The sequence below is a fragment of the Alosa sapidissima genome, chromosome 10, assembly GCF_018492685.1.
Source record: "Alosa sapidissima isolate fAloSap1 chromosome 10, fAloSap1.pri, whole genome shotgun sequence".
NCBI classification, from domain to species: domain Eukaryota; kingdom Metazoa; phylum Chordata; class Actinopteri; order Clupeiformes; family Clupeidae; genus Alosa; species Alosa sapidissima.
In genome coordinates this window covers 4,447,508-4,475,485 of record NC_055966.1, presented here as the reverse complement: position 1 = coordinate 4,475,485, position 27,978 = coordinate 4,447,508, and the positions used below count along the sequence as shown (strand labels likewise).

General features: G+C 44.0%; 2 protein-coding genes across 7 annotated transcripts in view; one reads left to right on the top strand and one right to left on the bottom strand.

The window, feature by feature from the left end:
• The window catches only part of trim71 (tripartite motif containing 71, E3 ubiquitin protein ligase), a 28,857-nt gene extending 22,271 nt beyond the window's left edge, over positions 1-6,586 (top strand). For both annotated transcript variants that reach the window (XM_042107176.1, XM_042107175.1), the window contains one exon: positions 147-6,586. In XM_042107176.1, the coding sequence (XP_041963110.1) occupies positions 147-1,598 (1,452 nt within the window). In that variant the 3' untranslated portion in view covers positions 1,599-6,586. The remainder of the gene's footprint in view (positions 1-146) is intronic.
• Positions 6,587-8,322: 1,736 nt separating this feature from the next.
• Positions 8,323-23,565, bottom strand: cnot10 (CCR4-NOT transcription complex, subunit 10). Of its 5 annotated transcripts, none has more exons than XM_042107365.1 (20): positions 23,353-23,564; positions 22,643-22,737; positions 22,205-22,366; positions 21,962-22,112; positions 21,606-21,742; positions 20,373-20,474; positions 19,993-20,076; positions 19,759-19,842; positions 19,215-19,332; positions 18,963-19,112; positions 17,096-17,298; positions 16,605-16,726; positions 15,473-15,628; positions 14,824-14,904; positions 12,946-13,059; positions 12,026-12,156; positions 9,805-9,840; positions 9,277-9,404; positions 8,951-9,026; positions 8,323-8,851 (listed from the first exon to the last, which is right to left on the bottom strand). In XM_042107365.1, exons 1-20 carry the CDS (start codon positions 23,369-23,371, stop codon positions 8,685-8,687), a joined length of 2,316 nt encoding a protein of 771 aa, XP_041963299.1. In that variant the 5' UTR covers positions 23,372-23,564; the 3' UTR covers positions 8,323-8,684. The 5 variants fall into 5 exon arrangements, with proteins under 5 accessions (XP_041963299.1, XP_041963301.1, XP_041963300.1 ...); XM_042107367.1 differs by having other exon boundaries at positions 22,643-22,732; XM_042107366.1 differs by having other exon boundaries at positions 22,643-22,686.
• Between the last annotated feature and the right edge of the window lie 4,413 nt (positions 23,566-27,978).

Here is a 27,978-nt window from a genome sequence, read left to right as displayed (position 1 = left end):
CAAAGACATTTTAGTTCTTGCTAATAGAGCCCAGGAGAGTTTCTAAGACTATTTCTGAGGGCACCTGTTTCTTTGATTTCAGAAAGAAAGTCATTTTCTCAGAAAAGGAAAGGTGACGTTTGGGGTGCTGTCTGTATTTTGTACAGGTTGAGAAGATCCGGCAGGTGAAGGCCAAGTCCCTGTACCTCCAGGTGGAGAAGCTCCATCAGAATCTGACCAAGCTGGACACCACCATCGCCACCGTGCAGCAAGTGCTGGAGGAGGGAGGGAGCCTGGACGTGCTGCTGGCGCGGGAGCACATGCTGGCACAGATCGATGAGCTGAAGGCCCTCCGCTGCCTGCTGCAGCCGCAGGAAGACGACCGCATCGTCTTCACCCCACCTGACCAGGCGCTCTTCATCGCCATCAAGTCCCTGGGCCTGATCAGCAGCGGCGCGTACGCCTCGGCCTCCAAAGCCCATGGCGAGGGCCTGAAGCGCGGCCTGCAGGGCAAGGTGGCCTCCTTCACCGTGGTGGGCTATGACCACGACGGCGAGCCCCGGCTGTCCGGAGGAGACGGCGTCTCAGCCGTGCTCATGGGGCCAGACGGGGCCCTGTCCAGCGCAGACGTCTCTGACCATCAAGACGGCACCTACACTGTCAGCTACCTGCCCAAGAGCGAGGGCGAGCACCTGCTCTCAGTGCTTATCTGCAACCAGCACATCGAGGGCAGCCCCTTTAAGGTGCTGGTCAAGTCGGGCCGCAGCTACGGGGGTGTCGGGCTGCCCATGGTCTCCTTTGGGGGCGAGGGCGACGGGGACGGGCAGCTGTGCCGTCCCTGGGGCATCTGCGTGGACAAGGAAGGGTTCGTGGTGGTGGCAGACCGGAGCAACAACCGCGTGCAGATCTTCAAGCCGTGCGGCACGTTCCACCACAAGTTCGGCACCCTGGGCTCACGGCCGGGCCAGTTCGACAGGCCGGCGGGCGTGGCCTGCGACAGCCAGCGTAGAATCATCGTTGCAGACAAGGACAATCACCGCATCCAGATCTTCACTTTCGAGGGCCAGTTTTTACTCAAGTTCGGTGAGAAGGGCACAAAGAACGGGCAGTTCAACTACCCCTGGGATGTGGCCGTGAACCCAGAGGGCAAAATCCTGGTGTCCGACACACGCAACCACCGTGTCCAGCTCTTCGGCCCTGATGGCACGTTCCTTAACAAGTACGGCTTTGAGGGGGCCCTTTGGAAGCATTTTGACTCGCCCCGCGGTGTGGCCTTCAACCAGGAAGGTCACCTGGTGGTCACTGACTTCAACAATCACCGACTGCTAGTCATTCGGCCTGACTGCCAGTCTGCACGCTTCCTGGGCTCGGAGGGAACGGGCAACGGGCAGTTCCTTCGTCCGCAGGGTGTCGCTGTGGACCAGGAGGACCGCATCATCGTGGCTGACTCCCGCAACCATCGCATTCAGGTGTTCGAGGCCAACGGCAATTTCTTATGCAAGTTCGGCACTCAGGGCAACGGCTTTGGGCAGATGGATCGCCCATCGGGTATAGCTGTTACCCCTGACGGAATGATTGTCGCCGTGGACTTTGGTAACAACCGAATCCTCATGTTCTAAGCAATGCTGTCTTTGCTCATTGCAAAGGAAGTGTAGTGAAGAAGCATAGAAAAGAAGATTTTTGGTACACACCCATCAGGAGCAAACTTCACAAGAATGGAAAACAAATGTCAATAGTAGAGTGGAATCTCATGTTCTACCACAATTCAGTTGATAAATGCCTTTTTAGTTTGTCAGAGCTTATTGATGCCGTTTGCTCAGCGTAGCTGACAGATCAACAGATCTAACAAGCAGTCCTTCCTCTCTCCATCAGGTTTGGCTGCTCAAATGGGATGCCATTTTTGCTCTTGATGTGTGTTTCAAATCTTTTTTCTGTCTGATTTTTTTTCTCAGGGAATTTCTTTCATTCTTGAAATATTTGACTCTCTGCATCATACCTACCTCATCTAGCTTATGTATGAATGTACTCACATTGTTTTTTGTGTGCAGAGACTTAGTCCATGAAGTTTTATAAAGAAACATCTACCTCAGTGCTTTTTTTTAGCGAGAGAAAACTACAAAAATGAAGCAATGTTTGATTTGCATTTGCACAGCTCGCACAAATTTTCCCAGTTGTTAACTGTGCACATAAAGCAATTGAAATACCCTGAATGTTTCTGAAAACAATGTTCAAATTTACCAAGGTGGCATGTTTTAGCCAAAGCATGCAACCATATTTAGAGATCTACTGTGTTTTTCATGTTTTGTTTGTAGTTCTGTCAGTCATCTGCCTCATACCTCTGCAAAACATTTTACCTCAAGACTACACAATACCTCTACGGGTCCAGCTGCCTCTCCCAAGTGTTTTCTATTTCAAAAGGATTTTATGATGCAAAGTAAAGGGGCTCAGTCACACTTACTTGACTGGCTGTATATAGTCGAGACCATTAATCTCAAATCTGTCAACTTAAATGGCATATAAAAAGTATAATGTTAATCAAGATTTACTGCAAGAATGCTGCAAGGAACCAAAAAATGCCCAAACTCCCTATTTAATGTTTTCTAAAAAAAGAGAGAATTGCTTTAGTGAAAATTGCATTTGTTTTCCAAATGATTTTTTTGGGGAGAAATCTTCGTCAGAGGGCATAATATTTAGATAGATTGTAACTGATGCCGATTTCTAATGAATTTACCTATCCTCTATTTGATTTTTTTGTCCTACAGAATTAGTATCTTAAATGTATTATTATGACTGCACAACTTGAGGTGAAAGACGATAAGGTGATGTTTGTTGGAATGGGCACATTGGTGCTGGGAGGAAAAGAAATATAGGATTTAATCCAAACTTTGTCGGATTTCTTAGTTGAGTTTTAGTTCGCCATTGTCTGGGCAAAATTGAGTTTTCAGACTACAATTGAAAAGCTATAGCCAAGTCCAGGCAGGATCTACTTGGTGGTGGTGAGGCTTCAGCTCTTAGAGAAACAGTTCCATTTGTCTTGTTTCATGGGCTAGTTCCTCCGTGATCTCTCTTGTGTGGGGTCAGCAGGTCATGTTGAGGCATCAGTAGAATGCAGTCAGCAGAATGCACCTCAGACTGCCTCCGCCCCTGAGGTAATAGTTTAGGGCGCCTGGAGTGGAACCACTTGCAAGACAAAGCCATCTTGTTCACTCCTTATGTCGTCTTGACTAAAATCAAGTTGTTCATTGCCACCTAAAACATAATGGTATCAGTATTTCCAACAAAAGCACATACATTGTCTGAGGAGAAGATACGTTTAATTCCCATTCATGTTGTGGGATACATGTGACATGGTTTGGACCACAGATTCTCAGTGAGGGCACAAGGGAAATCACTTGGATCCACTGAGCTACTTGTTCACTAAGTGCTTGGAGCGTAGCCTGAAGCACGGTGCAAGTGTCACACTTTCTCAGAAAGCAGAAATGTCACCCCTCAGTGTAATGTGAAAGGAACAAACATCTGAGGGTCTGAAGTTGGCAGTCTGCATTGTGATAGTCATCATAGACAAGGTGAAGACTTGAAGACTTTCTTTGTTTTGTGTCCATCAGCCATCGGAACTGGCTTTGTCAGAATTGAACAGCATTGGAATCTCCCATTGTAAATTACCAGCCTACTAGCATTTAAGAGAAATAGCTTTCCATTTCTATGAAGTTAAAGGACCTTGTCCATTCCTTGTCTCAGTTTGCTCAACTAATGATATGTTACTGCTTGGCAAGTCATTGTTGAGTGGAATTACTTCTATGATCATCTTCAGTATTTAGTTGCATATACAGTAGTGCAGAGTATGACAAGGTTAAGACACTTAGGGGGTACACATAGGTTTAAAACAAAACAAACCCCAACGTATCTTTATATCACTACAATTCACATTAACTTAATCCATGCAGACTACAGTGCTTCCTCCCTCATTTTTATCACAACACTTATTCAAATTGTGTTTCTGCTAGAAGTGTCATGGTGTGCCTTTCTACAACACAAGCGTGATGATCAGCACTGAATTAAACATCTTGCCAAAATAGTGACCATACTTTAGCCCGTGCCAAACCTCTGGTCAAATGAGTTGTGCTAGTGCGATGATACTCAGCTGCTGTTGATGTCTGACCTCACAGATCATCTGTTTGCCTCAGTGTTACTGAAGACCTGTTATCCTCTGACCTCAGTCTTCCTGCAGTCTGTGTTGTTTTACCTCAGTGGAAGTGAGGTTTTGTCTGTAAGACGGCCTTTTCCGATGATTCTGTATGTCCCTTCAAGTGTGTGACACTGGAGTTCACCACACCCTAGTTACTGCATTTTAATGTTTCCTCAGGCTTAACTCCAGCAGATATTTGCAAGGTTCCTTGGTGAACTGAGGATAGCTTCTCGACGCCATTCATGCCCGCGTAAAGAAATCCCTTCTCCTTTAGCTCCGCGTCACAGACAACAGACTTGCTTTTGTAGAGCCATAGCTGGAGAAATCTAGTAGACCACTGAGAAAAGTACTAAAAACCAAAAGGAGCTTAAGGATGAAAAGTGTGAATGTGAAGTGTGTGGGATAAGAAAGCGGCTGCAGTTGGCCTGTGGCTGGTAGCGTGCGTGTGAGAGGTCGAGCTTTTCACCCAGTGTTACCTGTGCTCAAAGTTGAACGCAGAGCTGCAGAGACGCCTCCCAAAAGATCCTAAGATCTATACTCTTTAAGAGCAAAAAAAAAAAAAAAAACCTATATTTATATTTTTGCATGCTTTAAAAGTCCTTGTAGAAAAGTGGATTTGAAAATAAGAATTAAGAAATTAATATTTGATGACACTTTTATGATGTACCAAAAAGTTTGTATGGTAGATTGTGGTGGATGGCTTTGACCTATACGATTGTATTTCTCTCTCATGAATAGCTTTACAGAGCCCAAGAAGGGTACCTCATTGTGCAAGACACTAGTGAAAAGGTCTTTTGTCCATGATGCCTTCACACATGCAGTAGTCTACAGCTTCAAAAATCATGCTTTGTTCCCAACTGGATTATACTTAAAACTGCCAAATAGTTTGCTAAAATGGATTTCCATGGTTTGCATGGAAATGGAAACGTTGGCCCTTGAAGTACCTCTTTCCCCGAGCTCTGTTCTGATGTACGGTGTACCTTCATGTCATGTTTTACCGAACAATCATCAGGAACGCAGTGTGCGGAGATGTGTCTGTAACCTAGTTCACCAGTCAGTGCAAGAGCTTTGAAAAACCAAAATGTTAACATCAGTGCAGTGTGAGACGCAACGACCCACAGTTCTGTGCAGTCACTGAACACGTGCTCCCTCAGCTGCCCATGGGCCTCTTGATGATGGAACATCTTCTTGAGATCACAATTTGAGGAGGCCTCAGCCTATGATAGCATCAGGTTCATTTGAACATTTATCTCCATCAATGCTGATGAGTATCAGCCCCCTGCATATTACAACATAGATATACTAATTGGGTCTCTGATGTTTTTCCTTTATGGGTTTCTTTCCCCATTACAAACTATTTTAGCCCGTTTCTGACTAACACACACACTCACGCACACATCTTCTCAGAAGTGCATGGTCCAAGACCCATTTTAATGATTGTATTGTCTTCTGATGTATACACATGTAAGAACAACTCAGGTAGCTTTCTAGAGATTAAAAATCCAAATCCAATGTTTGTTTCCCGCCATTTTATAGTGAATCCGCTGTTAGTACTTTTAGTATCTGATCTGTGTGTGTGTGTATGTGTGTGGAAGTACATTTGTCTTGATCCATCTGTTTAAAAAAAAAAAAAAAAAAGAAATTTGCTGTTTGTGAAATTTCAAAGGATCCCCTCATGTTTTATTTCCATTGAACTGTTTAAAGAAAAGATTAAGCGACACATAAGATTTGACCATTTTGTAGAAGTTCACCTTTATGTCAGCTTCTCAAAGCCACAGAGAAATGATGGTGGGATATTCTTTCCCCTCCTTTCCCCATTCTCTCAAAGGAATCCCTCAATTTCTCAGGAAACTAATTGGCACAATTTCTGTTATCAGCAGCCAATCAACCCGACCAAAGAAAGAAAAGTTCTCAAGTCTTGGTTTGCCTTCAAATAAGTCAGAAATGCCTTAAAAATCCTTAAAATGAATCATCTATATGAACCACCTCCTCAAGCAATGCAGTGAGCATGTCACTCCCTAAAATGTTTTCTCCTTTGGTCCTGCCATCACAATTGGACTAAGAATCCCACTGCCATTTTCTGTTGTGTGTGATTGTGGTTTTGACTGCTGTTTCAGGCTCCGGGGTCAAAGGGTAGATGTGTGGAGAAGGACGGATGGTTTATGGTAGAGGTACTCCAAGAGCCCCTCTCTCTTCTCTCCCGTCTCTCCTGACTCCACTCCTCTCCCCTCACCTCTGCTTTCTCAACTGTTTGGTGTAATGTCAGTGTTTTCAAAAAAAAATCTGATGAGAGACTAAAATACTATGTGGCCTGCAGTCTCGGTCTCTGGTCTTGGTGGACTTTAAACATTTCCTATGCAGTTTTTGATTTTATGTACTGTTGTTTACACTTAGAATAAAGTTGTACCTCTTGGATCCTGACATTTGAGTAGTTTGTATTTATTGATTAGTTTGTGCTAAGGACTGGAAAAAAAGGGGTTTCTACAGATGTCAGAATATTTTCACTGATTCCACTGATTCCAACATTCCTGGACAAAACAATGCCCTTAAGAAACCAGTGTGTATCGCATACCAAAGGTTAGGATCAAAGGTGGAGGTCAAAGGCCAGGCCAGGCCAGCACCACAGACTGGAGGAGCGGGGAGAGGGACACAGGGGAAGAGCGCTTCTAGTTGTGTGCTTTTCATGTTGGCCCACTTGGGCCCACTAAGATGTGGAACCACTGAAGTAGTAGTTTTCAATTCTGTGTTAAAATGCTTCAATTATTGTGATATTATACATTTTATGATTTTGTGTATATTCCATGAATTTTATGGAGAGTTGCAATGGGAAGCACTGTTTGTTTCGGCCTCAAGAGCACTGCCATCATCAATACTATCATTTAGTATTTCCTTTACTTGAGAAATCGTCTTAATAGTTGCTGGAGCACTAAAAGGAGGAGAAAAGTATCCGGTACGTGCTTCTACAAGAAACCAATCCAATTCTACTTTTAGGTACTAAGGACATGTACGACACATTTGCCTGCTGGTCTTTGCTGGGAGATGACCAATTAGTTTGTAGAGGAGATGGGTGACAACCCACGTGAGCACTGAAAGACTAACAATGGGAGGAGGGGGAGGAACGGGGGGATTTAGCATGAGAAAAGAGATGCTGGCCTGGGAAAAGGTGCTAGGACCACCCTCAGGGGGGAGAGAGGAGGGACCACACATGAGCGAGCTGGGGCAGAGAAGGTTCAGGGCCGCTCGACACCACGGCATTCCACACTGCGCTGAGCCCAAAAACAGCCTCCTGCGTTTGTTTGAGTTGGGAGACTTTGGCAAAACTGACCATCTGAATCACTGCAGTCTCTATGTAAACCTGACAATAAACAGAGGAACACTACAAAATCTTCCTGTTAAAGCGATGGTGAAGTGTTTTCACAGGAGAAGTGTACACACAACTGATTGTCAAAAAATAACTTAATTTTGTTTACAAAACAAATGTCTTACACATTTGTGTGTCGATTTGTTTTTCTAAAAAAAGTCTGGCTAGATATTTGAATGTGCATGTTTGAAACGGGTTCACAAATGTCTTTCTCCAGAGTCCAGACCAAGCCATTTAAAGCAGCAGCAGCAAGGATTATTATTTGAACACTTGGAAGCTAGCCATCTGAAGGGTGTATTGAAACCTGTACCAGAAATAACTACCCACCCACTAAACTCCACCATGCTGATAAAGCATGTCAATTTCTTTTTTTCAGGATATAGTTGGCTGTAATGATCATTTCTTTGCTAACCATGGATGACTAGTGATAATGATGTCCTTGCATCAAATTAATTTGAAGATATTAAAACTAGTTGCCAATAATATGGCATGTATATATGTATATATACACAATGTGTATGTGTGTATATATTGCATATGTATATATACAATGTGGCATATATATGCAATATTTACACTTTATTGTCTTGCCCATGGTGTTAAAGTAACAATGTTTACACTTCATTGTTTTGCCCATGGTGTTGAAGTCACAAATAGATTTGTTCTAGTTATTAAATGAGCTTTAGTTAAGACTTAAGAATTTGCACTTTGCCCATCAATCAAATGAGGTCCCACTATGTGTTGGGTTTCAGAACGAGAACCTCCACAGTAGAATGGACTGAGACCCTACACGCACTAGGTGGGGTAAATGTTTTATTGTTATACAACCCATCTAAATCCCCCACAGAAGGGTTGAACAGTTAACATGGCCAGCGAAAGCTCTGCAGTCCAGTTCTGATGGAGGCTGCCGGGTTAGGTTGGGTTGGGGTGAGGTGGGGCAGGGGGCACTCTTTCCTTCCCACAATGGCCATCCATATCCTTGATACCCCAAACTAGATACTGTATACAAGGCCCCCCACCAGCCATTCTGCTCAAGGGCAACGGGCCCTGCTGCTTGTAGTTCTCTTCAAGACGTTGGATGTGGTCCTTCATGGGGGGTGGGGGAGGGGGCTTTGAGGTCAGTTGGAGCAGTTGTGCGTCGGGTGGGGTGGAGGAGCGTCACTTGCGCTGGACCTGCGTGAAACTGGAGGGCAGCTGGATGGGCTGTAAGGGGGCGGCAGGCTGGTACGGTGGCGGCTTCTTGCGTAGGTCTGGCGATGACGTGCTCTTGAGTGATGGCAGGAGCTGATTGCGCTTGATGATCTGGAGGGCTAGCTGTGTATTGCCTGTAACAGTTTGCCAGAGAATTGCCTTAATGTTTGATTAAGGACAGAAATGTAGATGTGTGTGTAAGTACTGCTTCCATTAGTCATCTTCAGACATACCATTCTGTAGCTCCAAGTAGACACCCAGGAGAATGGCTTCTGGAGGAATCTCCTTTGTGTTCACCATGGATGCAGCCTAGGGAAGCAGAGCAGCCTGAGCTTCATGTCTCTACTCAAAAGTTAACCACTGAGACGCACTTTACACTGCAGCCTACCCACTGCACCCGACCATCAAGCCATGTTTGCAGGGCACAGACAAATTCAGAAGGGAATGGTACATCTGTCTGGCTGCTGAGCATCCAACCAACAAACATCATCTGCAAGTTCCGCGGAGCAAAGATTGAAGTGAGAATGTGAAAAGTGTGTGGAGTAGAACAGGAGTGTACCTGGTGCAGGCACTTGCGGGCCTTCTCATACTCGCTCCTCAGGCAGTAGGCACTGCCCAGGTTGAAGAGCATCATGGCGCGTGCTGAGGTTACAGTGCTGGGGTAACACAGAGGAGTCTGCTTCCCTGCTGCACACACACACACACACACACACACACGTGCACACACTTTTTTATTGCAGCAGACTTAAGGGCCTGTAGTCTAATTCATTTCTTTCCACAGGAGCAACAAAGGCTCTGATAGGCTCAAATAGGACTAATAGGCCATCGATTCTATTTTCTCATTACTACAGAGAAAGCTGTGTGAGTCATGGTTAAGAAGCCATGTCAGAATAATCAAATTTCAATAAACTGTCAAGTATCTGTACAGTACATACACGCATACAAAGCAACTAAAAAAACATTGCTTTAAACTGCTATAAAACATGTTGAAGATGTATCTAAATGCTGATGGTAATAATGGCACTCTCATGTTTGAATATATGTTTTGGCTGCTGTTGTGAAGATGGCGCAGAAAACTTGTACTCACAAGACTCCACTGGCTCCAGGTCTCCTTTATCAGTGCCTGTGGGAGAACGCGCGCACACACACACACACACACACACACACAAAATCATGCTTCTCATGTTACTCTGCACAATGTGTCAAAGAGTTAGTATTTAGTGCTGCAAATGACATCTGAGCCCTTCATATAGATCTTACACATCCCTCATAATAAATCCTACTGATTTAGCAGTTTTTCTGTCTTGTTATACGTCAGCGTAGCCTTTTCTTGCAGCAGTGAAAATAGGCTAGTGTGTGAGCATTACTCTTGCTCACGTGGTAGCCAGAGCCATACATGAGCAGTGTTTCCCATACATTGACTTATTTGTGGCGGCCCACCACAATATCAACACAGAAAATCATTGTTTGGTGGTCAATGTTGTACTGTTTAAATTGGATGTAATTCGTTCTTTGAAGAGCTATGTGCACCTTTGCGCAGCCTCTCCTTGTCTCTCAACAAACCTACATGCACGTTTAAAGAAAACATAAAAAATCCTGCAGTTGTTGTCATAAAAGTCGACTGGCTAAACCGTGCTTAAATCTGCATCATAACCACGCTGCGTTAATTTGTTAAAAACTGTTGCATTCATGTTAATTCTGCAAACCTACCACCACAAATAGAATTCAATTCTGTGGGAAACACTGATGAGTAAGATAGAGTTCTAGCCCTTGAGGGATTACCATGTCCATGTGCACTAATGCTTTACTTAACCGCCTCACAGACGCGCCAAACGAGAGGACGTGCAACACTGACTCTTAAAGCTGTGCCTAGGCCCCTCCCCTTAATCTTGGCCATCCACTGGAAGAGAACGCAGCTCAATGGAATAGTTGCTGAATGGGTCGGTTTCCTGTGCTAGAGCCAGTGGATCACCTGAGCTCACCTGATTCCTCTGTATCTATTACAGCACAGGTGGGTGGCCCTGGGCTCCTCTTACGTAATCATTAAGTACATGGTGACAGTGTACTTCCTGTGCTTACTGTCTAATCAGACTGAATTTAAACTACAGGACACATGGAAACTGGCCCATGGCCAAGCAATGGGTTAAATTCAGCAAGCACACAGTAGGGGTGGGCGATATATATCGTCTGCGATAATATCGTGGTTGTTGTTTTAACGATGTGCAAATGTACATTATTAAGTATTTAAATTACTTATGGGGAAAAAAACTCTCGAAATCACGCATTGAAACCCCATACATTCACTAAATCCAGGAGGTGTATGCAAGAGAAGCCCCATTGCAGCAGAGCAAGTGTCACATGATCGCTAGTGGGTCCACGTTGTCATATGCAGGCCTAATGTAGCGAGATCAAGACATAGCCTACTTGGGATTTTGTGCAGCTACTTCTGTTCATGTAGCATTGATGAGACGGTCACATTTTTTCCTACATGGTATTATATGGAGAGAAAACATTTGCCTTTGTGTATTTTAATAGTCAGTTGTAAACAAAGAACTCTTCTCATGTAACCCTTTTGTAAATGGACTGAAGTTTGCTCTAAATATCTACGTGTATCGATTATGCTAACCGTTAGCATCTCTATGGGATTTCTCATATACATTAGCCTTAAGCTAACGCATTAGTTTCTATTCTGTAACTTGGAATGCTAGCCTATATAATTTCTCTTAAACAAAACATCGAAGGAAATAACTGATGTACTCTGTTGGTCTGCTTAGTTTTACAGTGAATCCTAAATAAAGGTTTTTGAAAGGAACTTCAGCTTCAGACTTTCTCTTGGGAAACTGTTAGGCCTAGTCATCTTCTCTAATGTAGCTGGCTAGACCATGTCATTGCCACACACACAAGCGGGGGCAAAATTGGAAATGTGTCAGAGTGACAATGCATTGGTTGATTTGGTTAAAAAGTCACAGGTTAGGTTATTGGTTATTATTGTATTGATGCTATTCATAATGAGCTGTAAAGTAATTCAGACTTTTTTTTTAAAGGATATCGACTAATTATCGTTATCGTCAAAATCACAAAAAAATAGAGATATTATTTTTTGTCCATCTTGCCCACCCCTAGCACACAGTGTGTGTGTGCATGTGTGTGGGTGTATGTGTGTGTATGTGTGTGCGCGTGTGTGTGCGTGGTTAGGAGAGGTGAACAGTAAATGCGTGTGTAGCGGTGTCTGCATGTTGGGTGAATGAGATGGCGTTTGGGTTGTAGACACTTTGAGAGCATGCGCAGGCAAGAGAGGGAGGACGCACCCTGGTCCTGCTCACTGGGTGACACTCCTAGTGACACATCCGTCACATTCTCCGGGTTGAGGTGGGCGATGGCATCCGAGATGCGGTCCAGCGAGATGAGCGCTTCCGCTGCATACAAGTGCCCTAAAAACCTGCGGCCACAGACAGCACACACAAAATAGAACTGATCGGTCATGCTGATGGCACAGAATATTCCAGAATTGAAAATGCCACAGAGAATAAAAAAGGTTCTGAAAGAGAATCTCCTTAAGATCACCTCACAGTACTCATTCATTGACCAGTCACACAGTGTGACCTGACAAAATGACTGAGTAATGAATGAGTATATCCCAAGTACATCGCTATGATACAGTACTGTGAACATCAATGGCACACAACTAGGCCCGTTGTGTTAGGAGTCACTGGGTGTTACAGTGGTATCCCAGCACATGCTTAGAGAGTAAAGGTGGAACAATGCAGGCTCCACAGCGGAACTCTGGCTCTTTGTTAAGATAGGGAGGAAGTGCATATGGGAGGGGCCCTGGGGTTGATCTGTGGAGGACAACCACTGCTGGGGGCTGGGCAACTGACGCCACCCAATCAATCATGGGTGTCATTTAAAGGTGCAGTCAGCTTAGGGCCCGCCCACCTATCAATCAAGATCGACAGCTAAAGAGCCGGAATGTTTGAAAGAAAAACAGCAGACCGGGAATCATGGCCAGAGTCTGTGTCCATAAAAGCTCCATGAAAGAGAGCCATGTGACAGAGGACAAGAGAAGAGAGAGAGAAGAGAGAGAAAGAAGAGAGAGAGAAAAGAGACAGAAGAGACAGAGAGAAGAGTGAGAGTGAAGAGACAGAAGAGAGAGAGAGAAGGAGAAGGAAACAAGATCTAAGCAGAGTCAGATAAAAGAAGAAAGGGGTGGGGGGGGGGGGGGACTTACTTTAGGGAGCCACACAGCTTGGGCTGATACAGGAGCTTCTCCGAGTGGCTGAGAGCCATCAGGTTATCCCCCAACGCCAGTGCCACATAAGCACTGCACGCTAGGATAGAACACCTACACACACACACACACACACACACACACACACACACAATATTAATCTTATTAGATAGCTCTTCCAAAACTGAGCAAAGCTTACATATTAAACACATGAGAGATGTCTGAGACTGTAAAACTGAGAGCCTTGTCCAAACTGAAGGAACACAAACAGGCAGGATGTTAAGAGCCCAGCAAGGCCCCCGGCTTTTACGAGTCCTGCTGGGCTCGTAGGGTGTGTGAACGGGTGGCTAATAACATGTGGGCTTTTCTGTGACTCAGCAGCCCGGGCAGTGACAGCCTCCATTTCCCGACAACGCTCCTGTACGGCCTCTGGCGCTCACACCACAGGGGGCCCCCCCCCCGACAGACCAGAGCATTCTCAGGTGTGGCTGTGGCCAGAGAGGACTCATTAGAGAGAGAGAGAGAGAGAGAGAGAGAGAGAGAGAGAGAGAGAGAGAGAGAGAGAGAGAGAGAGAGAGAGAGAGAGAGAGAGAGAGAGAGAGAGAGAGAGAGAGAGAGAGAGAGAGAGAGAGAGAGAGAGAGAGAGAGAGAGAGAGAGAGAGACTAGGAGACATTTTCAATGCTGGCTGGCAGCGTTTCTAAAGTGGCCGGCTGGTTGAAATAGGAGTGATGCGGGGAGAGATTTCTGGGAAGAGAAACTGGAGAAAGTGGCTGGCGCGCTCATAAACTTGTCAAGGTATGGAGCGCTGGAGGGTGTCACCACAAGGTCAGCCTGCTGTTGTTCACATATGAAAGAGGGGAGAGAGAAAGGGAGCGAGAGGAAGAGAGGGAGAGGGAGGGGGAGTAAGAGAGAGAGAGGAAAAGAGGGAGAGGCCTTTTTCTAATCAGCTGCAGACGAAAAACAGAAGGAGGTAGGTGACAGGAACAAGACGGGCTACAGAGAGCTGAGCGGAGGCTGTGTGTGCAACCACCAGAAGAGGGTCAGAGGCTCTGGAGGAGGTGAAGCCGTTTAATAGTCACGTTAGGAATTGTCTGAGCTCAAGTCTGGACATACATACTCTTGCAGGTACATGCTTACATGCAAAGTAGTGAAGACAAGCAAGCTGTACACAACAACTTGTAAAAGACACAGAATACTGCAGACTTGTGCTCCTGAATGTTCTCTAAATGCCAGTGGGCACAGTAAGTGACACATTCCACTAGGCCAGTGGCCAACAGCTTACACAGTGGAAACATATTATAATACGAATATTAGAAAAAGAAGTTGTACAACAGCTCTAGGGGATCACTTGGGCTTGAACCCAATTATGTGTTGCTATGATAAAATAATACCTGAATTAATAAATGTGTCGTATAAGTGAACGATTACATCAACACACACACATGCCATGACATAAATCAAGAGTCTCCATATTTAATTATATACACTCTGATTCAGGCTGTGGGACCTGGCTGGTAGTGTAAATGCAATGTTAGAGCTCAGTGGATTTGCTTAGGCCTATTCTGGTAGCACTAGCACCAAGCACACGTCAAACATTTACACGGAGTGGATGAGGCGGACACTGAGCACATGAGTAACTGGAAGACTCTGTGTCGGTTTACCTGCCTAGCAGTGTAGAGGGCAGGTAAGACAGAGAGCTAAAACTTGCACTCGCGCGCACACACACACACACACACACACACACACACACACACACACACACACACACACACACGCACGCACGCACGCACGCACGGTGTTAGAGAGTGTGAGCATGGACAAATGGTAGTGCATCAACATGGTTAAATATGCAGCGGGCGGCACACTTGAGCTCCTACCTCAGGTTCTCCACCTCTTGTTTCCTCAGAGGCGAGGACGGCGCAGCAGGGATGAACTTCTCTCCGTCTTGGCCCTTCCCACTGCAGGGGCCAGGGACACACCAGTTCCATTACACAATAGCAACAGAGAACTCTTAACATACAAGTCTAATATCATACAAACAGAGTCAAATAAAAGTTACATTTATTTGTATCTTGTAGTGTCATAACTACAAGTGTTGTGTGAGTGTGAGTATGTGAGAGTGTGAGTGTGAGTATGTGTGTGTGTGTGTGTGTGTGTGTGGAGGGGGGGCTATGTATAAGGATGTGTGATGAGCACTTATTATCGTAATCGTTTACTTGCACATTGCCAAACCAGAGCCGTCACAGCTATTGCTAGTACTCTGTGGGTGTGTCTTAATCTCGTTGGGTGGCTCCTGTAATCTGCCCTGTGTGGGGCATCTCAATGGCTCACTGCCCCAGCTGCTCTTTGTGTGTGTGTGTGTGTGTTTGTGTGTGCATGTACCTTGCTGCATCAGCGCCCTTACGGCTGCTCTTTGTGTGTGTTTGTTTGTGTGTGCATGTACCTTGCTGCATCAGCGCCCTTACGGCTGCTCTTTGTGTGTGTGTGTGTGTGTGTGTGTGTGTGTGTGTGTGTGTGTGTGTTTACCTTGCTGCATCAGTGCCCTCGGCGCTGCTCTCTGTACTGGGCGGCTGCTCTCTGGCCTCGGGCAGCTGGGTCTCTGGCAGCAGCAGGAGAGCGTTGCGTAGACAGATGGCTGCAAACTCCATACTGGCCACAGGGATGGCTGCTGACTGACCCTCACTGAATGCACATACATACACACACGTACACACGCGCACACACAAAAATAAGACAAAAGCATGCACACACACGCACACGCACACACACACACACACATACACGCACATGCGTGCGTGCACACACACACACACACAATGGATGGTTTAAAGCACCAATTCCAAATAGATAATACAAGCTCATGTTTCACAGAAGTTACTCTGACGCCATCTGCTGGTCAATGTCAATGATGGATGATGGAACTAGCAGACACTGAGACAACAGCCCACTACAATTTAAAAACAGCCACTGTCAGGTGGACCAGTGGGGTATACTACGAAGCACGTTAGACATATCTAGGCTATGTAGACATATCGAGGCTTGACAAAGCCTTGACTCAGGGGTATACATTAAGTTATACTACGATAGCAGTTATGTGATATATTTGTCAAACTAGGGTTTCAGCTCAGATCTGTGCGCGTTCTCGGTGTTGGGATGACGTTGGCCAATCGTGAAACGTGGAGACGCACAAGACCGCCTATATTTAAAAACAATTACTTCCACATTCATGAGCGATAGCTTAATCTACACTGTGGTCATTTTTTGTGTCTAACCTATAACATCAAATAAATCAACTGTCATCAATTGTTGTATGGTATGCACATCCATAGTGGGATATTTGCACGCACAGCACTATTAAAGCGCATTCGAGATGCAAAATGTTAGTAGAGGCGGACCTCCACCTGTAAGATATATGACAGAATCCTACAGGTGAGATAACTTTGTTTAAGACAATTGATTGGTCAGTGGGCAGTAGATTACACGATTTGAGCTATAACTTGAGCACATAACCTCCTCCCGACCAGGTTTGGTTGACAGCATAAGATACCATCCACTTTCGTGTCACAGCATACCCTGGCTTTGAGCCTAACATACCTCGCTAACCCACTAATCGAGATTCGTAGTATACCCCACTGGTGGAGGGGTTCTCTTTACGAACCTGTAGACTGTGTTCTGTGTGGACTGGGAGGCCAGTACTATCTTACGGTGGTAGCCCTGGCCCACAATGGACTGGACAATCCCCTTCTTGCTGGGCAGGCCCTTGTTCTCCTGTTCAGAGCTCTGAGAAAACCAAACAGGAGGGATAGCATTACCACCACAGCAGTGTGGAGTCACAATGCAGCCTTTCTGGCTGCAGAGGTGGACTATGAACCAGGGTAGAGTATGAAACTTGAATCTGAAATGGAATACTGCTAGGCACTGTGGCGGTTTTAGAAAGGCCAAAGACAGTCGTGTTTCCGTTATTCCAACCTGACCTGTGGGCACATATCTGTCTTTTATACAACAAGGGCAATCATTTTTATGTATCTCTCAGTCTTTATAGACCAGACTTAGACAAGAAGACTTTCAGTCACCACAGACACTATACAGTTAACACGCTGCTAACGTGCCGTCCTTGGCGGAGGATGCATATGTAACAGCGCTACGTACCCCTTTGTTGGCAGCAATGCAGCACTCTGCCAGGCGCAGCCAAAGGCGTGGGTTGGCATGGTACACTTGCACCGCCTCCATCAGGCACTCAAAGGCAGCCAGCGGCCGGCCCAGGTGCAGCAGCTGAATGCCACAGTTGTAGAGCAGCTCATGGCGCTTGTTAGCTAGGAGGGCACACATGGGGATGCCTGTGAACTTCTTACCTGCAGAGAGGAGAGAGGAGAACACAGGGTGCAGAGAGGAGAACACAGAGGGCAGAGAGGAGAGGAGAACACAGGGTGCAGAGAGGAGAACACAGGGTGCAGAGAGGAGAACACAGGGTGCAGAGAGGAGAACACAGAGGGCAGAGAGGAGAACACAGGGTGCAGAGAGGAGAACACAGGGTGCAGAGAGGAGAACACAGAGGGCAGAGAGGAGAGAGGAGAACACAGGGTGCAGAGAGGAGAACACAGAGGGCAGAGAGGAGAACACAGAGGGCAGAGAGGAGAACACAGAGGGCAGAGAGGAGAACACAGGGTGCAGAGAGGAGAGAGGAGAACACAGGGTGTAGAGAAAAGAACACAGAGGGCAGAGAGGAGAACACAGAGTGCAGAGAGGAGAACACAGGGTGCAGAGAGGAGAGAGGAGAACACAGGGTGTAGAGAAAAGAACACAGGGTGCAGAGAGGAGAACACAGGGTGCAGAGAGGAGAGAGGAGAACACAGGGTGTAGAGAAAAGAACACAGGGTGCAGAGAGGAGAACACAGAGGGCAGAGAGGAGAACACAGAGTGCAGAGAGGAGAACACAGGGTGCAGAGAGGAGAGAGGAGAACACAGGGTGTAGAGAAAAGAACACAGGGTGTAGAGAGGAGAACACAGGGTGCAAGTCAGCTCCCGTTTGGGGGTTTTACTATTCACCATCCCTTCTCTACACATTGGCATTAAGCAATTATTCTCTTATTTCAAATGGACAAAGCAGTTTGCAGCTCAAATAAGACACATCCCTAACAGGTACATTAAACTTAGTGCACAGCTGAAGGACAGCCAGATAGGCACCAGCTGCTTTGAAGGACCTCCATAATTGCACCAAAACATTCCAGACCGTTCCACATCTCCTGTAGCCTTGAAATCTAGACGCACCCTAATTACAGTTGCTGCCAGGGCTAGTCTAGCAACTCTCCGTTGGCTTGTGAGCTCGAAAAATTAAACTTCTATCAGGCCAATCAAATCGTGTATAGAGTCGTTAGGCAGGCTTAACATAATGATTGATGGCAGAGTTGCAACGGTTTGGCTTGAATTCCCTGCTACTTGAAAACAAAGAAAATGGATGTTGCTGTTGGCGAACAGTGCGACATGAGTTAAGCTTTTTTTAAGTTGGCAAAAGTTTGAACTAGCCAGCTCCGCTGGTGGGAAAACGCATGGGACTCATAGCACTGTCCTATTGCGTGCAGAGGGAATTTGAAAGACAACCGATTATCCCGCCCCTCAGACTGAGCACTGCGAACGGTGAGTGCCCAGACCCTACATTTTAATGTGGGTCTGGCTCGTCAGGCTACATCTCCTGCCCTTGAGCCAAGAAAATATTGCATAGCAAAGACGTGCACAATGCAGTTATGCTTACTAAAGCACTGATATATCACAGCAAAACCTTGACAATGTCCAAAACACAACATTGCCGTTTGCAGCACATCATGAAATAACGCTACAACAAACCTGTTAAAGCGAGAACGTCACATAAGTGATATGCAGATGCTTGCAAACAGCCCAATACAGCCTCACAGGCATTTCAGTTACACACAATCACAAACCCATATTCTTTACAAAAGAAGTCATTACTCATAGTTTAGTAAGCAGTTTGTTCCCCTTTACAGATGTGCAGGTCACTCACTCTGTCCATTGCTGCCATCGCCCAGCTGGGCGCAGGTGTGGTCGTTCTCCTGCAGGGCTTTCTTGAAGTAGAAGATGCCCAGATTGTGCTTCCCCATAGCAAAGTGGATGCAGCCCAGGTTGTTCCAGAACATGCAGCGCACACACTCTCCTTGGGGACAAAGGAGGCCGGTCACTCAGCGCAAAACACTCAGCGTCAACAAGCGTGAAAAATACTCAGATTCAGCTCTTGAGAGCCAAATTGAATGAATACCTGTTTTCAGGGGACCAGGGTGCTCTGCAATATTCGACGAATTAAGGAGCTTGATGGCTTTCCGGTAGTTTCCTCTTAGATATTCAAAGTTGCTTTTCAAGAACAGGGAGGGGGCAGACTGTAGGTCAAGAGAGAATGCAGAAGCTAGTTAGGTCATGAACATGGAAGGGCTAACCTTTTTCCATGTTAATTTCACTTCAATTACTTTGGTTAGTTTGGTTGAAAATATTGCTTAATATATATATAATTAGGTTTCAAAATCATGAAACAAATGACTGGTATATTCTGCTCTCAAATGCTGTGGGCAGGTACAATGACTGCAGTTATTTAGATGGGACAATGAAGAGAGACAGGAATCAAGTGGGAGAGAGAGATGACCAAGGGTTGGGTTTGAACCTGTATCCCTGTGGGGCGCTGGAATAGTTTTTTAACCTAGACACAACCAATTTCTAAACAAATCTCTGTGGCTTACAGGGTCTTTAAGTCAGAGAGGAACTCACACAGGTTAGGAGGCTCAGAGAGAGAAGTCACTTCAAGTACTCACATTGCCTGCTGTGTTCATGACAGACTTGATTTCCCTCTTACAGGCCTTGAGGGACTTCATTTGAATGTAGGCTCGCACTTTATACTACAGGAGGAAAGACAAGTGTTCATCAGAAAATTGTTCATTGCACATTCTGGGAGCTTTATTACTGTTATCTACCTAAAGGTCTGTGTTTGACCGGCAGATGTTTGAGCGACTGACAGAAGTTTGAGTACTGAATAAAGTGGGCCTCACCTGATGCATCTTTGATTTGGCTGCCTCAATCATGGCGGTGAACTCAGCTTTCTGAGTGGCGTTGTCTTTACCTGTGCTTGCATTCTGAAACAAGAAGCAGCAGAAAGCAGCAGGTCACACTTCAAACTGTTCCAATTAAGCCCATTACAATTCAAACCATTAAAAGGACAGACTCCACTTGTTAACTGAACATTCAAATTCACTTCTTAATCATGAAATAAAAGAGTGAAGAGAAGTTAACTCAATCAGACTCAAACTGAGCTTGTAGGTGCTGCACTCTGTTCTTGCTACATAAACTGGATCCACGTGGTTCATGGTTGAAAAACTAACACAGCAGTGAGTAAGTGAGTGAGTGATCTGCTGTAGTCTGCCTCAGTGACCTGTCCTGCCGTAAGCTCTCTGCTCCTATTCTGTATCTGGTCTGCTGCCTCTGTTACTGCATCCCTGTGAATGTAGAACTTGCATGTGGGACGACATGCCACCTGTAGGGTGGGTGAGCACAGAACAGGCACCCTGAGTCTGAGTGTGGCACACAAGAAATGCACAGGGCACAGATTACACACATTACACAGACATTTTAGTAAAAGTAGAGGACATGGAACATATCTTATGGTATTGGTTGGTGAACACAATCTCATGGGAGGTGGCTCAGAAAGCTGTTGGGTAACTATAGGCAAAGATGGCTTACTGGATCTTGGAACCTTCTCACAATTTTTACCACAGGACAGAGAATGATTCTGATTACAGAAACAAAGCCAAATGAACACTTTGAATGCATGCACCAGCCCATCTATTTGTTTTACCATCAAAAACATTGAATTTTAATTAAGTCTCCTATTCTCTACCCCTGCAGCTAATGGAGTGTTTTGGATGGGAATGCGGCGAAAGATTATTTTTGAAGAGTGTGCACCTGCTCCTGGCTAGCTGATCCCAGTTTACAACAACACACATGGTGATTTATTATGCGATTTTTCTTCTCAGAAAGCAGCCACGGTGTAAACGATCAGTACTTTGCTCACCTTTTCACCAGAAAAGTAGCAATATTTGGTCAAATGCACCAGCACACATGTTCCGATAGTATAGGGCATACTTTTGGGTGCCTTTTCCTTTCTACCAGGAGAGCTTCATTGCAGAATAATACCTGAACCACAGCTGTAGCACACACTTATCGAAGACCGTTTGATTCATGCAAATAATTCATGTAAAACCATCAGGAAAAGTTCTCGATGTAGAGTAATGGCCAACTAGCTTATTACAAGGGTAGAGGAATGCCTTAACAGCGTGCATAGAGAATGGCTCAACATTCCAGTTTTTGTATCCCTACTCACAACGCGAACCACATAGGCAATGCTTCAGCTTATTATAGCACTACCCACTCATCTCAGATAGTTCCCTCAGGACAACTATAATAACTCACCAGTACATTGCCACAAAAATTTGGTTACTCAAAGCACTTTTGCTAATAGGACTACACAAAATTTCTCAGAGCGTTGAATGTTGTGGTGTGGTTTTGGAGCGTTGTAGTGTTGAACCGAAACTCTTGACCTTGTCACTGTTAGTCACATGCTACATAGAAGAAGAATCACAAGAGCTGGCAATAGAAAAGGTCCCACCTCTCCTTTGCCGTTCTTGCTATTGCCCTGGACTGTGAGCTTCTCCAGCACGGCGAGCAAGTGAAGGGCTTTCTCCGGCTGGAAGGTGAGCAGGTACAAGTCCACCAACAGGAAGCACACGGCCTGAGCAAACTTCTCTTCTAGGACAAAGCGCATCATCAAGCCAACATGCCAAACTAGCTTACTGTATTCCTTCACTACACTGGGAGAGGTGTTATGCTGGAATACAGCAAGAAGGAACAACACAGATTACAAATGGTGTTTTAAAGATACACAAGGTAGGCACATAACACACACTAAAAAGACACTAATAATCCCATTTTACAAGTAATCCTGTGAATAAACTTGAACCATACCAAAGGGTTCCAGAAATTGGTAGAGTTTTTCTCCAATTGCAATAGCTTCAGAGTACTGCCTCATGTGGTAGTGGATGATAGCTTGATTGTAGTACATTATGCTGTTCTCCACATCATCTAAACCATCAATATCTTCCACAGCTGTGTGAACCTTCCAGAAGAAAATAGAAAAACAACTGTTGCAACACCTTTCATGATTTTCCCCCATCTAGTTCTGGAGATATGGAACACAATGCTTTATACCTGGCTTTTCAGTGTCATCAAAGTCTGCTTTAAGGTTCCAGTTGTGGTTTGGCCACTTTTATAGAACTCTGCAATGGCCTTATTCATCGAGATCTTATAGTCTTCCTTGTTCAGATCCTGAAGACTTTCAAGATGCATCAGGCACTCATCATATTTTCCAGCCTAGTAAACAAACAACCAGTCATTTAACCAGAAACAGCCTGGATTACAGTTAGTCATTTGGAATTTACATATGGGAGACATATGTGTTCAATTTAATTTAACGAGTATACTCTTCATTACAAAATATGTTTTTCAGGAGGCACTAGTACATTTACTGAAAAAAACAACCGTCAGGAAGACTAACATATGATAAAGTAAAAATGTGACATTCTGGCCAAAGTAGTTCTCATTTTTAAGTTACACTTAGCAGTCAACATCTGGGGATTATTTCAGTACCGTGAATGCTTCATGAGCATTTGAAGCCATTTCTTTTTCTTGATCTGAAATACCAGGAGAGGAAACGTTGTCATGTTTTGTGTCAGTGTTCTGCTCTGAAATAAAAATAAATAAATAAATAAATAAATAAATAAATAAGAATAGATAAACTATGAGACTGGGTGTGGGTGGGCGTGTCAATCACACAAAAAAGTTCCTTTACTAGCTAGCTAGCTACTACTAGGCATCGCATCAGAACTGGCTAGTAACGTTAACCCAAAAGTAGGTACATGACGCTGGGTACAATTCCCTCGGCACAATCTAAATCTCACAAGACCAGTTGCTGCCCTATACGACCAGCTGCATAAGGCAGTTATAGGCACAGATATCTATTCAGCAGGATGTTTATAGTAGATTACTTGTTAAATAGCGGAATTGAGGCCACAATCCTTTTAGATATCAAGCTAACGTTGATGCGTCAGCCATTGAGGTAACGCTAACGTTAAGTTCTGCAGTCTGATAACTAAATACTGTGTGGTTAGTGGTTAAATATTCCGCTAAAACTGACTTCACAATCCAACACAGACTCGGCAAAATAAAGAAAACTGTTAAAGCAATGACTGTGGCCAGCTACACGTCTGCTAGCCAGCTAATCATGTAAGACTGCAATGTTTCCATCTAGCTGCTAGCTAAGTTAGCCAACCAGAAATGTTAGCCAGCTATATACTCACCTGCGTTGCTTTCTGCCATGTCTACTATTTGATTTGGTGTCACACACTTCAAAGTACAGAAAATAGTGGTGAGAACCTAAATTAACAAACTAGCTTTACGTATTAAACATTCACCACTACAATTCAGACGGTTGGGTTGGCTAATGCCTTCCTCAGAGTTCCGCCATGAATATTACCCAGAATGACACTGACTGCAAACACTAACGTTAGCACAGCTGGCGTCCGCATAGAGAAGAAGTAGGCTAACGCCTGCTGTCATGGAGAGGAACTGCAAGATAACTAGACATAACATGCAAGTGACAGCCTTTGAGAGGAGCAAGGTTTTTCATGTTAACTCCTGATGTATTGTAAAAATGTGTATGTTATTACAGGTCTTCAGCTGACATAATTAAGGGAAGAGGAAAGATAGACTTCTTTGCATAGTCTGTCTGCATCTTCACCCCCTCCATGTTTGGATAGCATCTACTGTCTGTCCACTAGCCACTTTTTACCACTGTCTTTCTGCCTCACTGTTTGCGTGCTATATTAGCACATTAGCACATATGCGAGCTCCCTCCATGCCACAGCCGAACTGTGGCCACACTTATACCTTTTCTTAAAATAGTTATAGATATATAGACTTTATTCTTGCACTGTTGGACTTACTCATTTGCACTATCACCATTGCACTATCACCATGACACTCACTCACGCAGAGGACCTTACCTTAGGCCTACCTTACTATGCACAGAGAATCACAGGCTCAGTCCCTGCCTCAGTCATTGCAAGCGCCTCTTGATTGATTAATCACCACTATGTGGATACTGTTTTTAGAATTGATTTAGATTAAGTGTTAGTTAGTATAATTTGTATTTTAGTATATTATTTATCTTCTACTGTCCTTATTGCTTAGTTGTGTTTTTATATACTTTTAATTACTTTTTCTGCTGTTAGTGAATGTGTTGTCTGTATGCTACTGAGACCTTGAATTTCCCCTGGGGATCAATAAAGTATCTATCTATCTATCTATCTATCTATCTATCTATTATAATTTGTTCAAAACGTAAAGTAAGCTTAATCCCCTTTACTCCCTAGGGTAGTCTACCACTAGCCTAGGCCCTTTCAACAATAAAAACAATGCATGAACGTTCTATTTGGTTCCCAATCTACTTCCTCTGCATTAAGATAACATATGGAATGTTAAAAAGGAAGTCTTGTGGGGCCAACTATGATGCTGATAATGGAACTCTCTTGAAAGGGTCTTTAAAAAAAAATGTCATGGCAGCTTCATAGATATATCAGAGACGGTTGATAAAGCATATTAAGGATCTTTGGATATATCAACCATGCAGAACAGATGCCACAAATGTATTAGTATGCATACGTCTTTATTTATGTCCTAGGGCTAGGTATATATCCTTTTTCTAAACAGAGTATGTGGATTACCATTCAAATGAAATTTCTACAAAAGCCCCTAGGTGTCAGTGAGATCCAGCAAGTCCTGTGCCTCTGAAGTTTCTGTGTTTCATGTCCCATCAGTTTTCATTCATCAAACAATTGTTGTGAATGAACATAAGCCTATTTTGGTGTCTTATGTGGGGACATAGCCTACTACATGATTTTCACATAAACTTAATCTCCTGTCCCTCACTCCCAAAATTAAAATCAGACTCACTTCATACAGGCAATTCAGGATGTGCCACACAGTCATGTAAACAACAAGAAAGAGTCATGGGTCATCTCCTTCTTGCCTCCAGCCATATGGTGAGTAATCAGGGCTGTGTTGTGTAACAAAAATTCCAGTATGTTCAAGGAGTATTTCTTTTGTTGTTGTTGTTATTGTTTATCCTAAAATAGGTCTTAGATTAATGGATGCTTGATCAAGTGCATATCTTTTCTACGGAGAGGCACTGAAGCTCAGTCGGGGTAGATTTTTTCAAGGTGCTGTATATGCATAGGGTAGGCTAGTCATAGGCTACATGGTCATACAGTGCCTATAAAAAGTATTCACCCCCTTGGATATTTCCCATTTTGCCTTTTTTTACAATTTAATTGAAAAAAATCCCCTCTTTAATGTCGGTGAAAGCTAATTAAAGTTTAAAGTGAAAGCAAATTTCTGTAAAGTAATGTGAATTAATTAAAAATATATAATGCAAAATAAGCAAATTGCATATTCACCCCCTTAAAGTGACTGACCTAAATCAACAGCGGTCAAGCCAATTGGTGCTTATAGTCTCACAATTAGTGAAATGGAGATCACCTAAGTGCAGTGAATGTGTATAGTAGCCTATAGTAGGCTAATATAAGACACCTGCGCCTGGAAGGTCAAGTCACTGGTCAATCAGTATTCCTGGCTATAATTCCACCAGGAAGACAAAAGAACACTCCAAACAACTCAAAAGAAAAGGTTATTGAAAGGCATAAGTGAGGGGATGGATACAAAAAAATTAAATTCAAGTCACTGAACATCCCCTGGAGTTCAGTGAAATCCATCATTAAGGAATGTAAGGAATATGACAAGTGTGCAAATCTTCCTAGAACAGGCCGTCACCACAAACTGAGGGACCGTTCAAGAAGAATAATGGTGGGGGAGGCCACCAAGCACTATGACAACTCTGAAGAAGTTAAAAGCTTCAGCAGCTGAGATGTGAGAAACTATGCATACAACAACTTTTGGCCGAGTTCTTCACCAGTGGCAAAGCTCTTATTCTCGACTAAAGTTCATCCAAGACATGTGGGAGACTCCAAGGTCAAATGGAAGAAGGTTTGTTGGTCTGATGAGACCAAAAATTAGTTTTTTGGCCATCAGACTAGATGCTATTTTTTGGTGGACATATCCCCACTTTACATCACCAAAAATGCACCATCCCTAATGTTAAGCATGGTGGTGGTAACATGTTGCTGTGGGGATACTTTTTGACAGCAGGCTCTGGAAGGCTTGTAAATTTAAAAGTGAAATGAATTCAGCAAAATACATGAAAATCCTGGAGGACAATCTGATTCAGTCTGCAAGAGAACTACGACTTGGGAGAAGATTTATATTCCAGCACGACAATGAACTGAAGCATACAGCGAAAACTACACAATGGTTTAAAGACAACAAGGTGAACGTTCTGGAGAGGCCGAGTCAAATCCCAGACCTTAAAGGTACACTATGCAGGTTTAGGTATTTTTGGCAACTGTAGAGCTCCCTCTAGAGTTGCGATATATTTATATTTTACTCTGCTGTTGTAAATGGCAAACATCTTGTGACTTATCCCCCCTGTACATGAAAATGCTTTTTCTATGGAGGTGAAGGATTAATAACAGGCAAAAACTATCTCCAAAGAGCTATATCTACAGACAAGGTAATGTTTCATGATTATCGTGACATTTGTCGGGCAGCTGTTCTTGAAATTGCATGTCTGGTTTTCTCGGTAGTGAGTCGTTACATCTATGCTGTATAGCTATGCTAGGTGAACGATTCGTCTATTACAAGTTAATTTACCATCAAACTGGCTTCATAAAGGTGAAAATCTTGTATAGTGTACCTTTAATCCTATTGAAATTCTGTGGCTGGACTTGAAAAGGACTGTACCTTATCACTTTCCAACCTGACAGAGCTTGAGTTTGCAAAGAAAAATGATGTAAAATTGCAGTATCAAGAAGTGCAATGCCACGCAGGCTTCATGCTTTAATTGCGGCCACAGGTGCATCATTACTTTGTAAAAATCTGTTTTTATTTTAACATTAAAGAGGAGATTTCTGTAAATTATTGTAAAAAGGGCAATATAAAAATGGAAATATCCAAGGGGGTGAATATTTTTTTTATAGGCACTGTATTTTACATGACTATGTAGACAGTAGGTGATCCTTCTTAGTAGGCTAAGCAGTAGCTAATAGCAATAGCCTACCTGAAGTCAAACATCATTATTGCTGCTTTGCTAATGGATAGCTCTGAGGCCAGATTATAGACTAAGTTAAATGCTTGTTAGTGCTCAGTTCAATGAGGAGGCAGAGGAAGGAGTCTTATTGAGCATAGAATCAACTTTCAACCAACAGCAATAATCTTTGAGATTGAGATTTAATTGTCAGTAATCTATTGCTATTGGTCATTAAAACAGGAATTCTGAGTAGCTTTATGAACTAAATAATCCATTTCTGTTGCATGTAGCTATAAAATGAATGTGAGATATAAAAATAAAAAAAGTTTAGTTTCAAGTTTCAGTTGAGTTTCTTCTGTTGAGTGTTCACTTTTATTTCTCCAACATCAACACTGTACATTGCCTGATGTCTTACAGAGGCAGAGGCTTAAAACCTCAGCACATGAGGATCACAGCAAGGAAATACTCTCCCTTAATGAGAATACTTTGTGCAGAATATAGATCCGACACACCGAGGGGGGCATTTGTCAGAGGCCAACTCAGAAGAGAGGAATGATGAAAGCATTGTGAAGCATCTGCGCATTTCAATTCAAGCTGACGTAAGAGGCGCAGACTTCCCTAACACTCAGAAAATGACACAAGCTCTGGAATGCCTCTCTAGCCCTCGGGTTACTGAGGTTTAGCGGCTGCTGTGACGTTACTGCTGCCAATGCCTTCCACTATCTGTGTGGATTTCTCTATTCAGGCAAATCATGTGCCTTAGGTAGACACTTGTCTTCCCCAG

What these genes read in the sequence shown, in the direction of transcription:
- cnot10 (XM_042107365.1), bottom strand. An exon ending in CCCTGGTCCCCTGAAAACAG is followed by an intron (nt 19,113 to 19,214) that starts GTATTCATTCAA and finishes TTTGTCCCCAAG; the next exon opens with GAGAGTGTGTGCGCTGCATG. An exon ending in CCCGCAAGTGCCTGCACCAG is followed by an intron (nt 9,027 to 9,276) that starts GTACACTCCTGT and finishes CTGCTTCCCTAG; the next exon opens with GCTGCATCCATGGTGAACAC.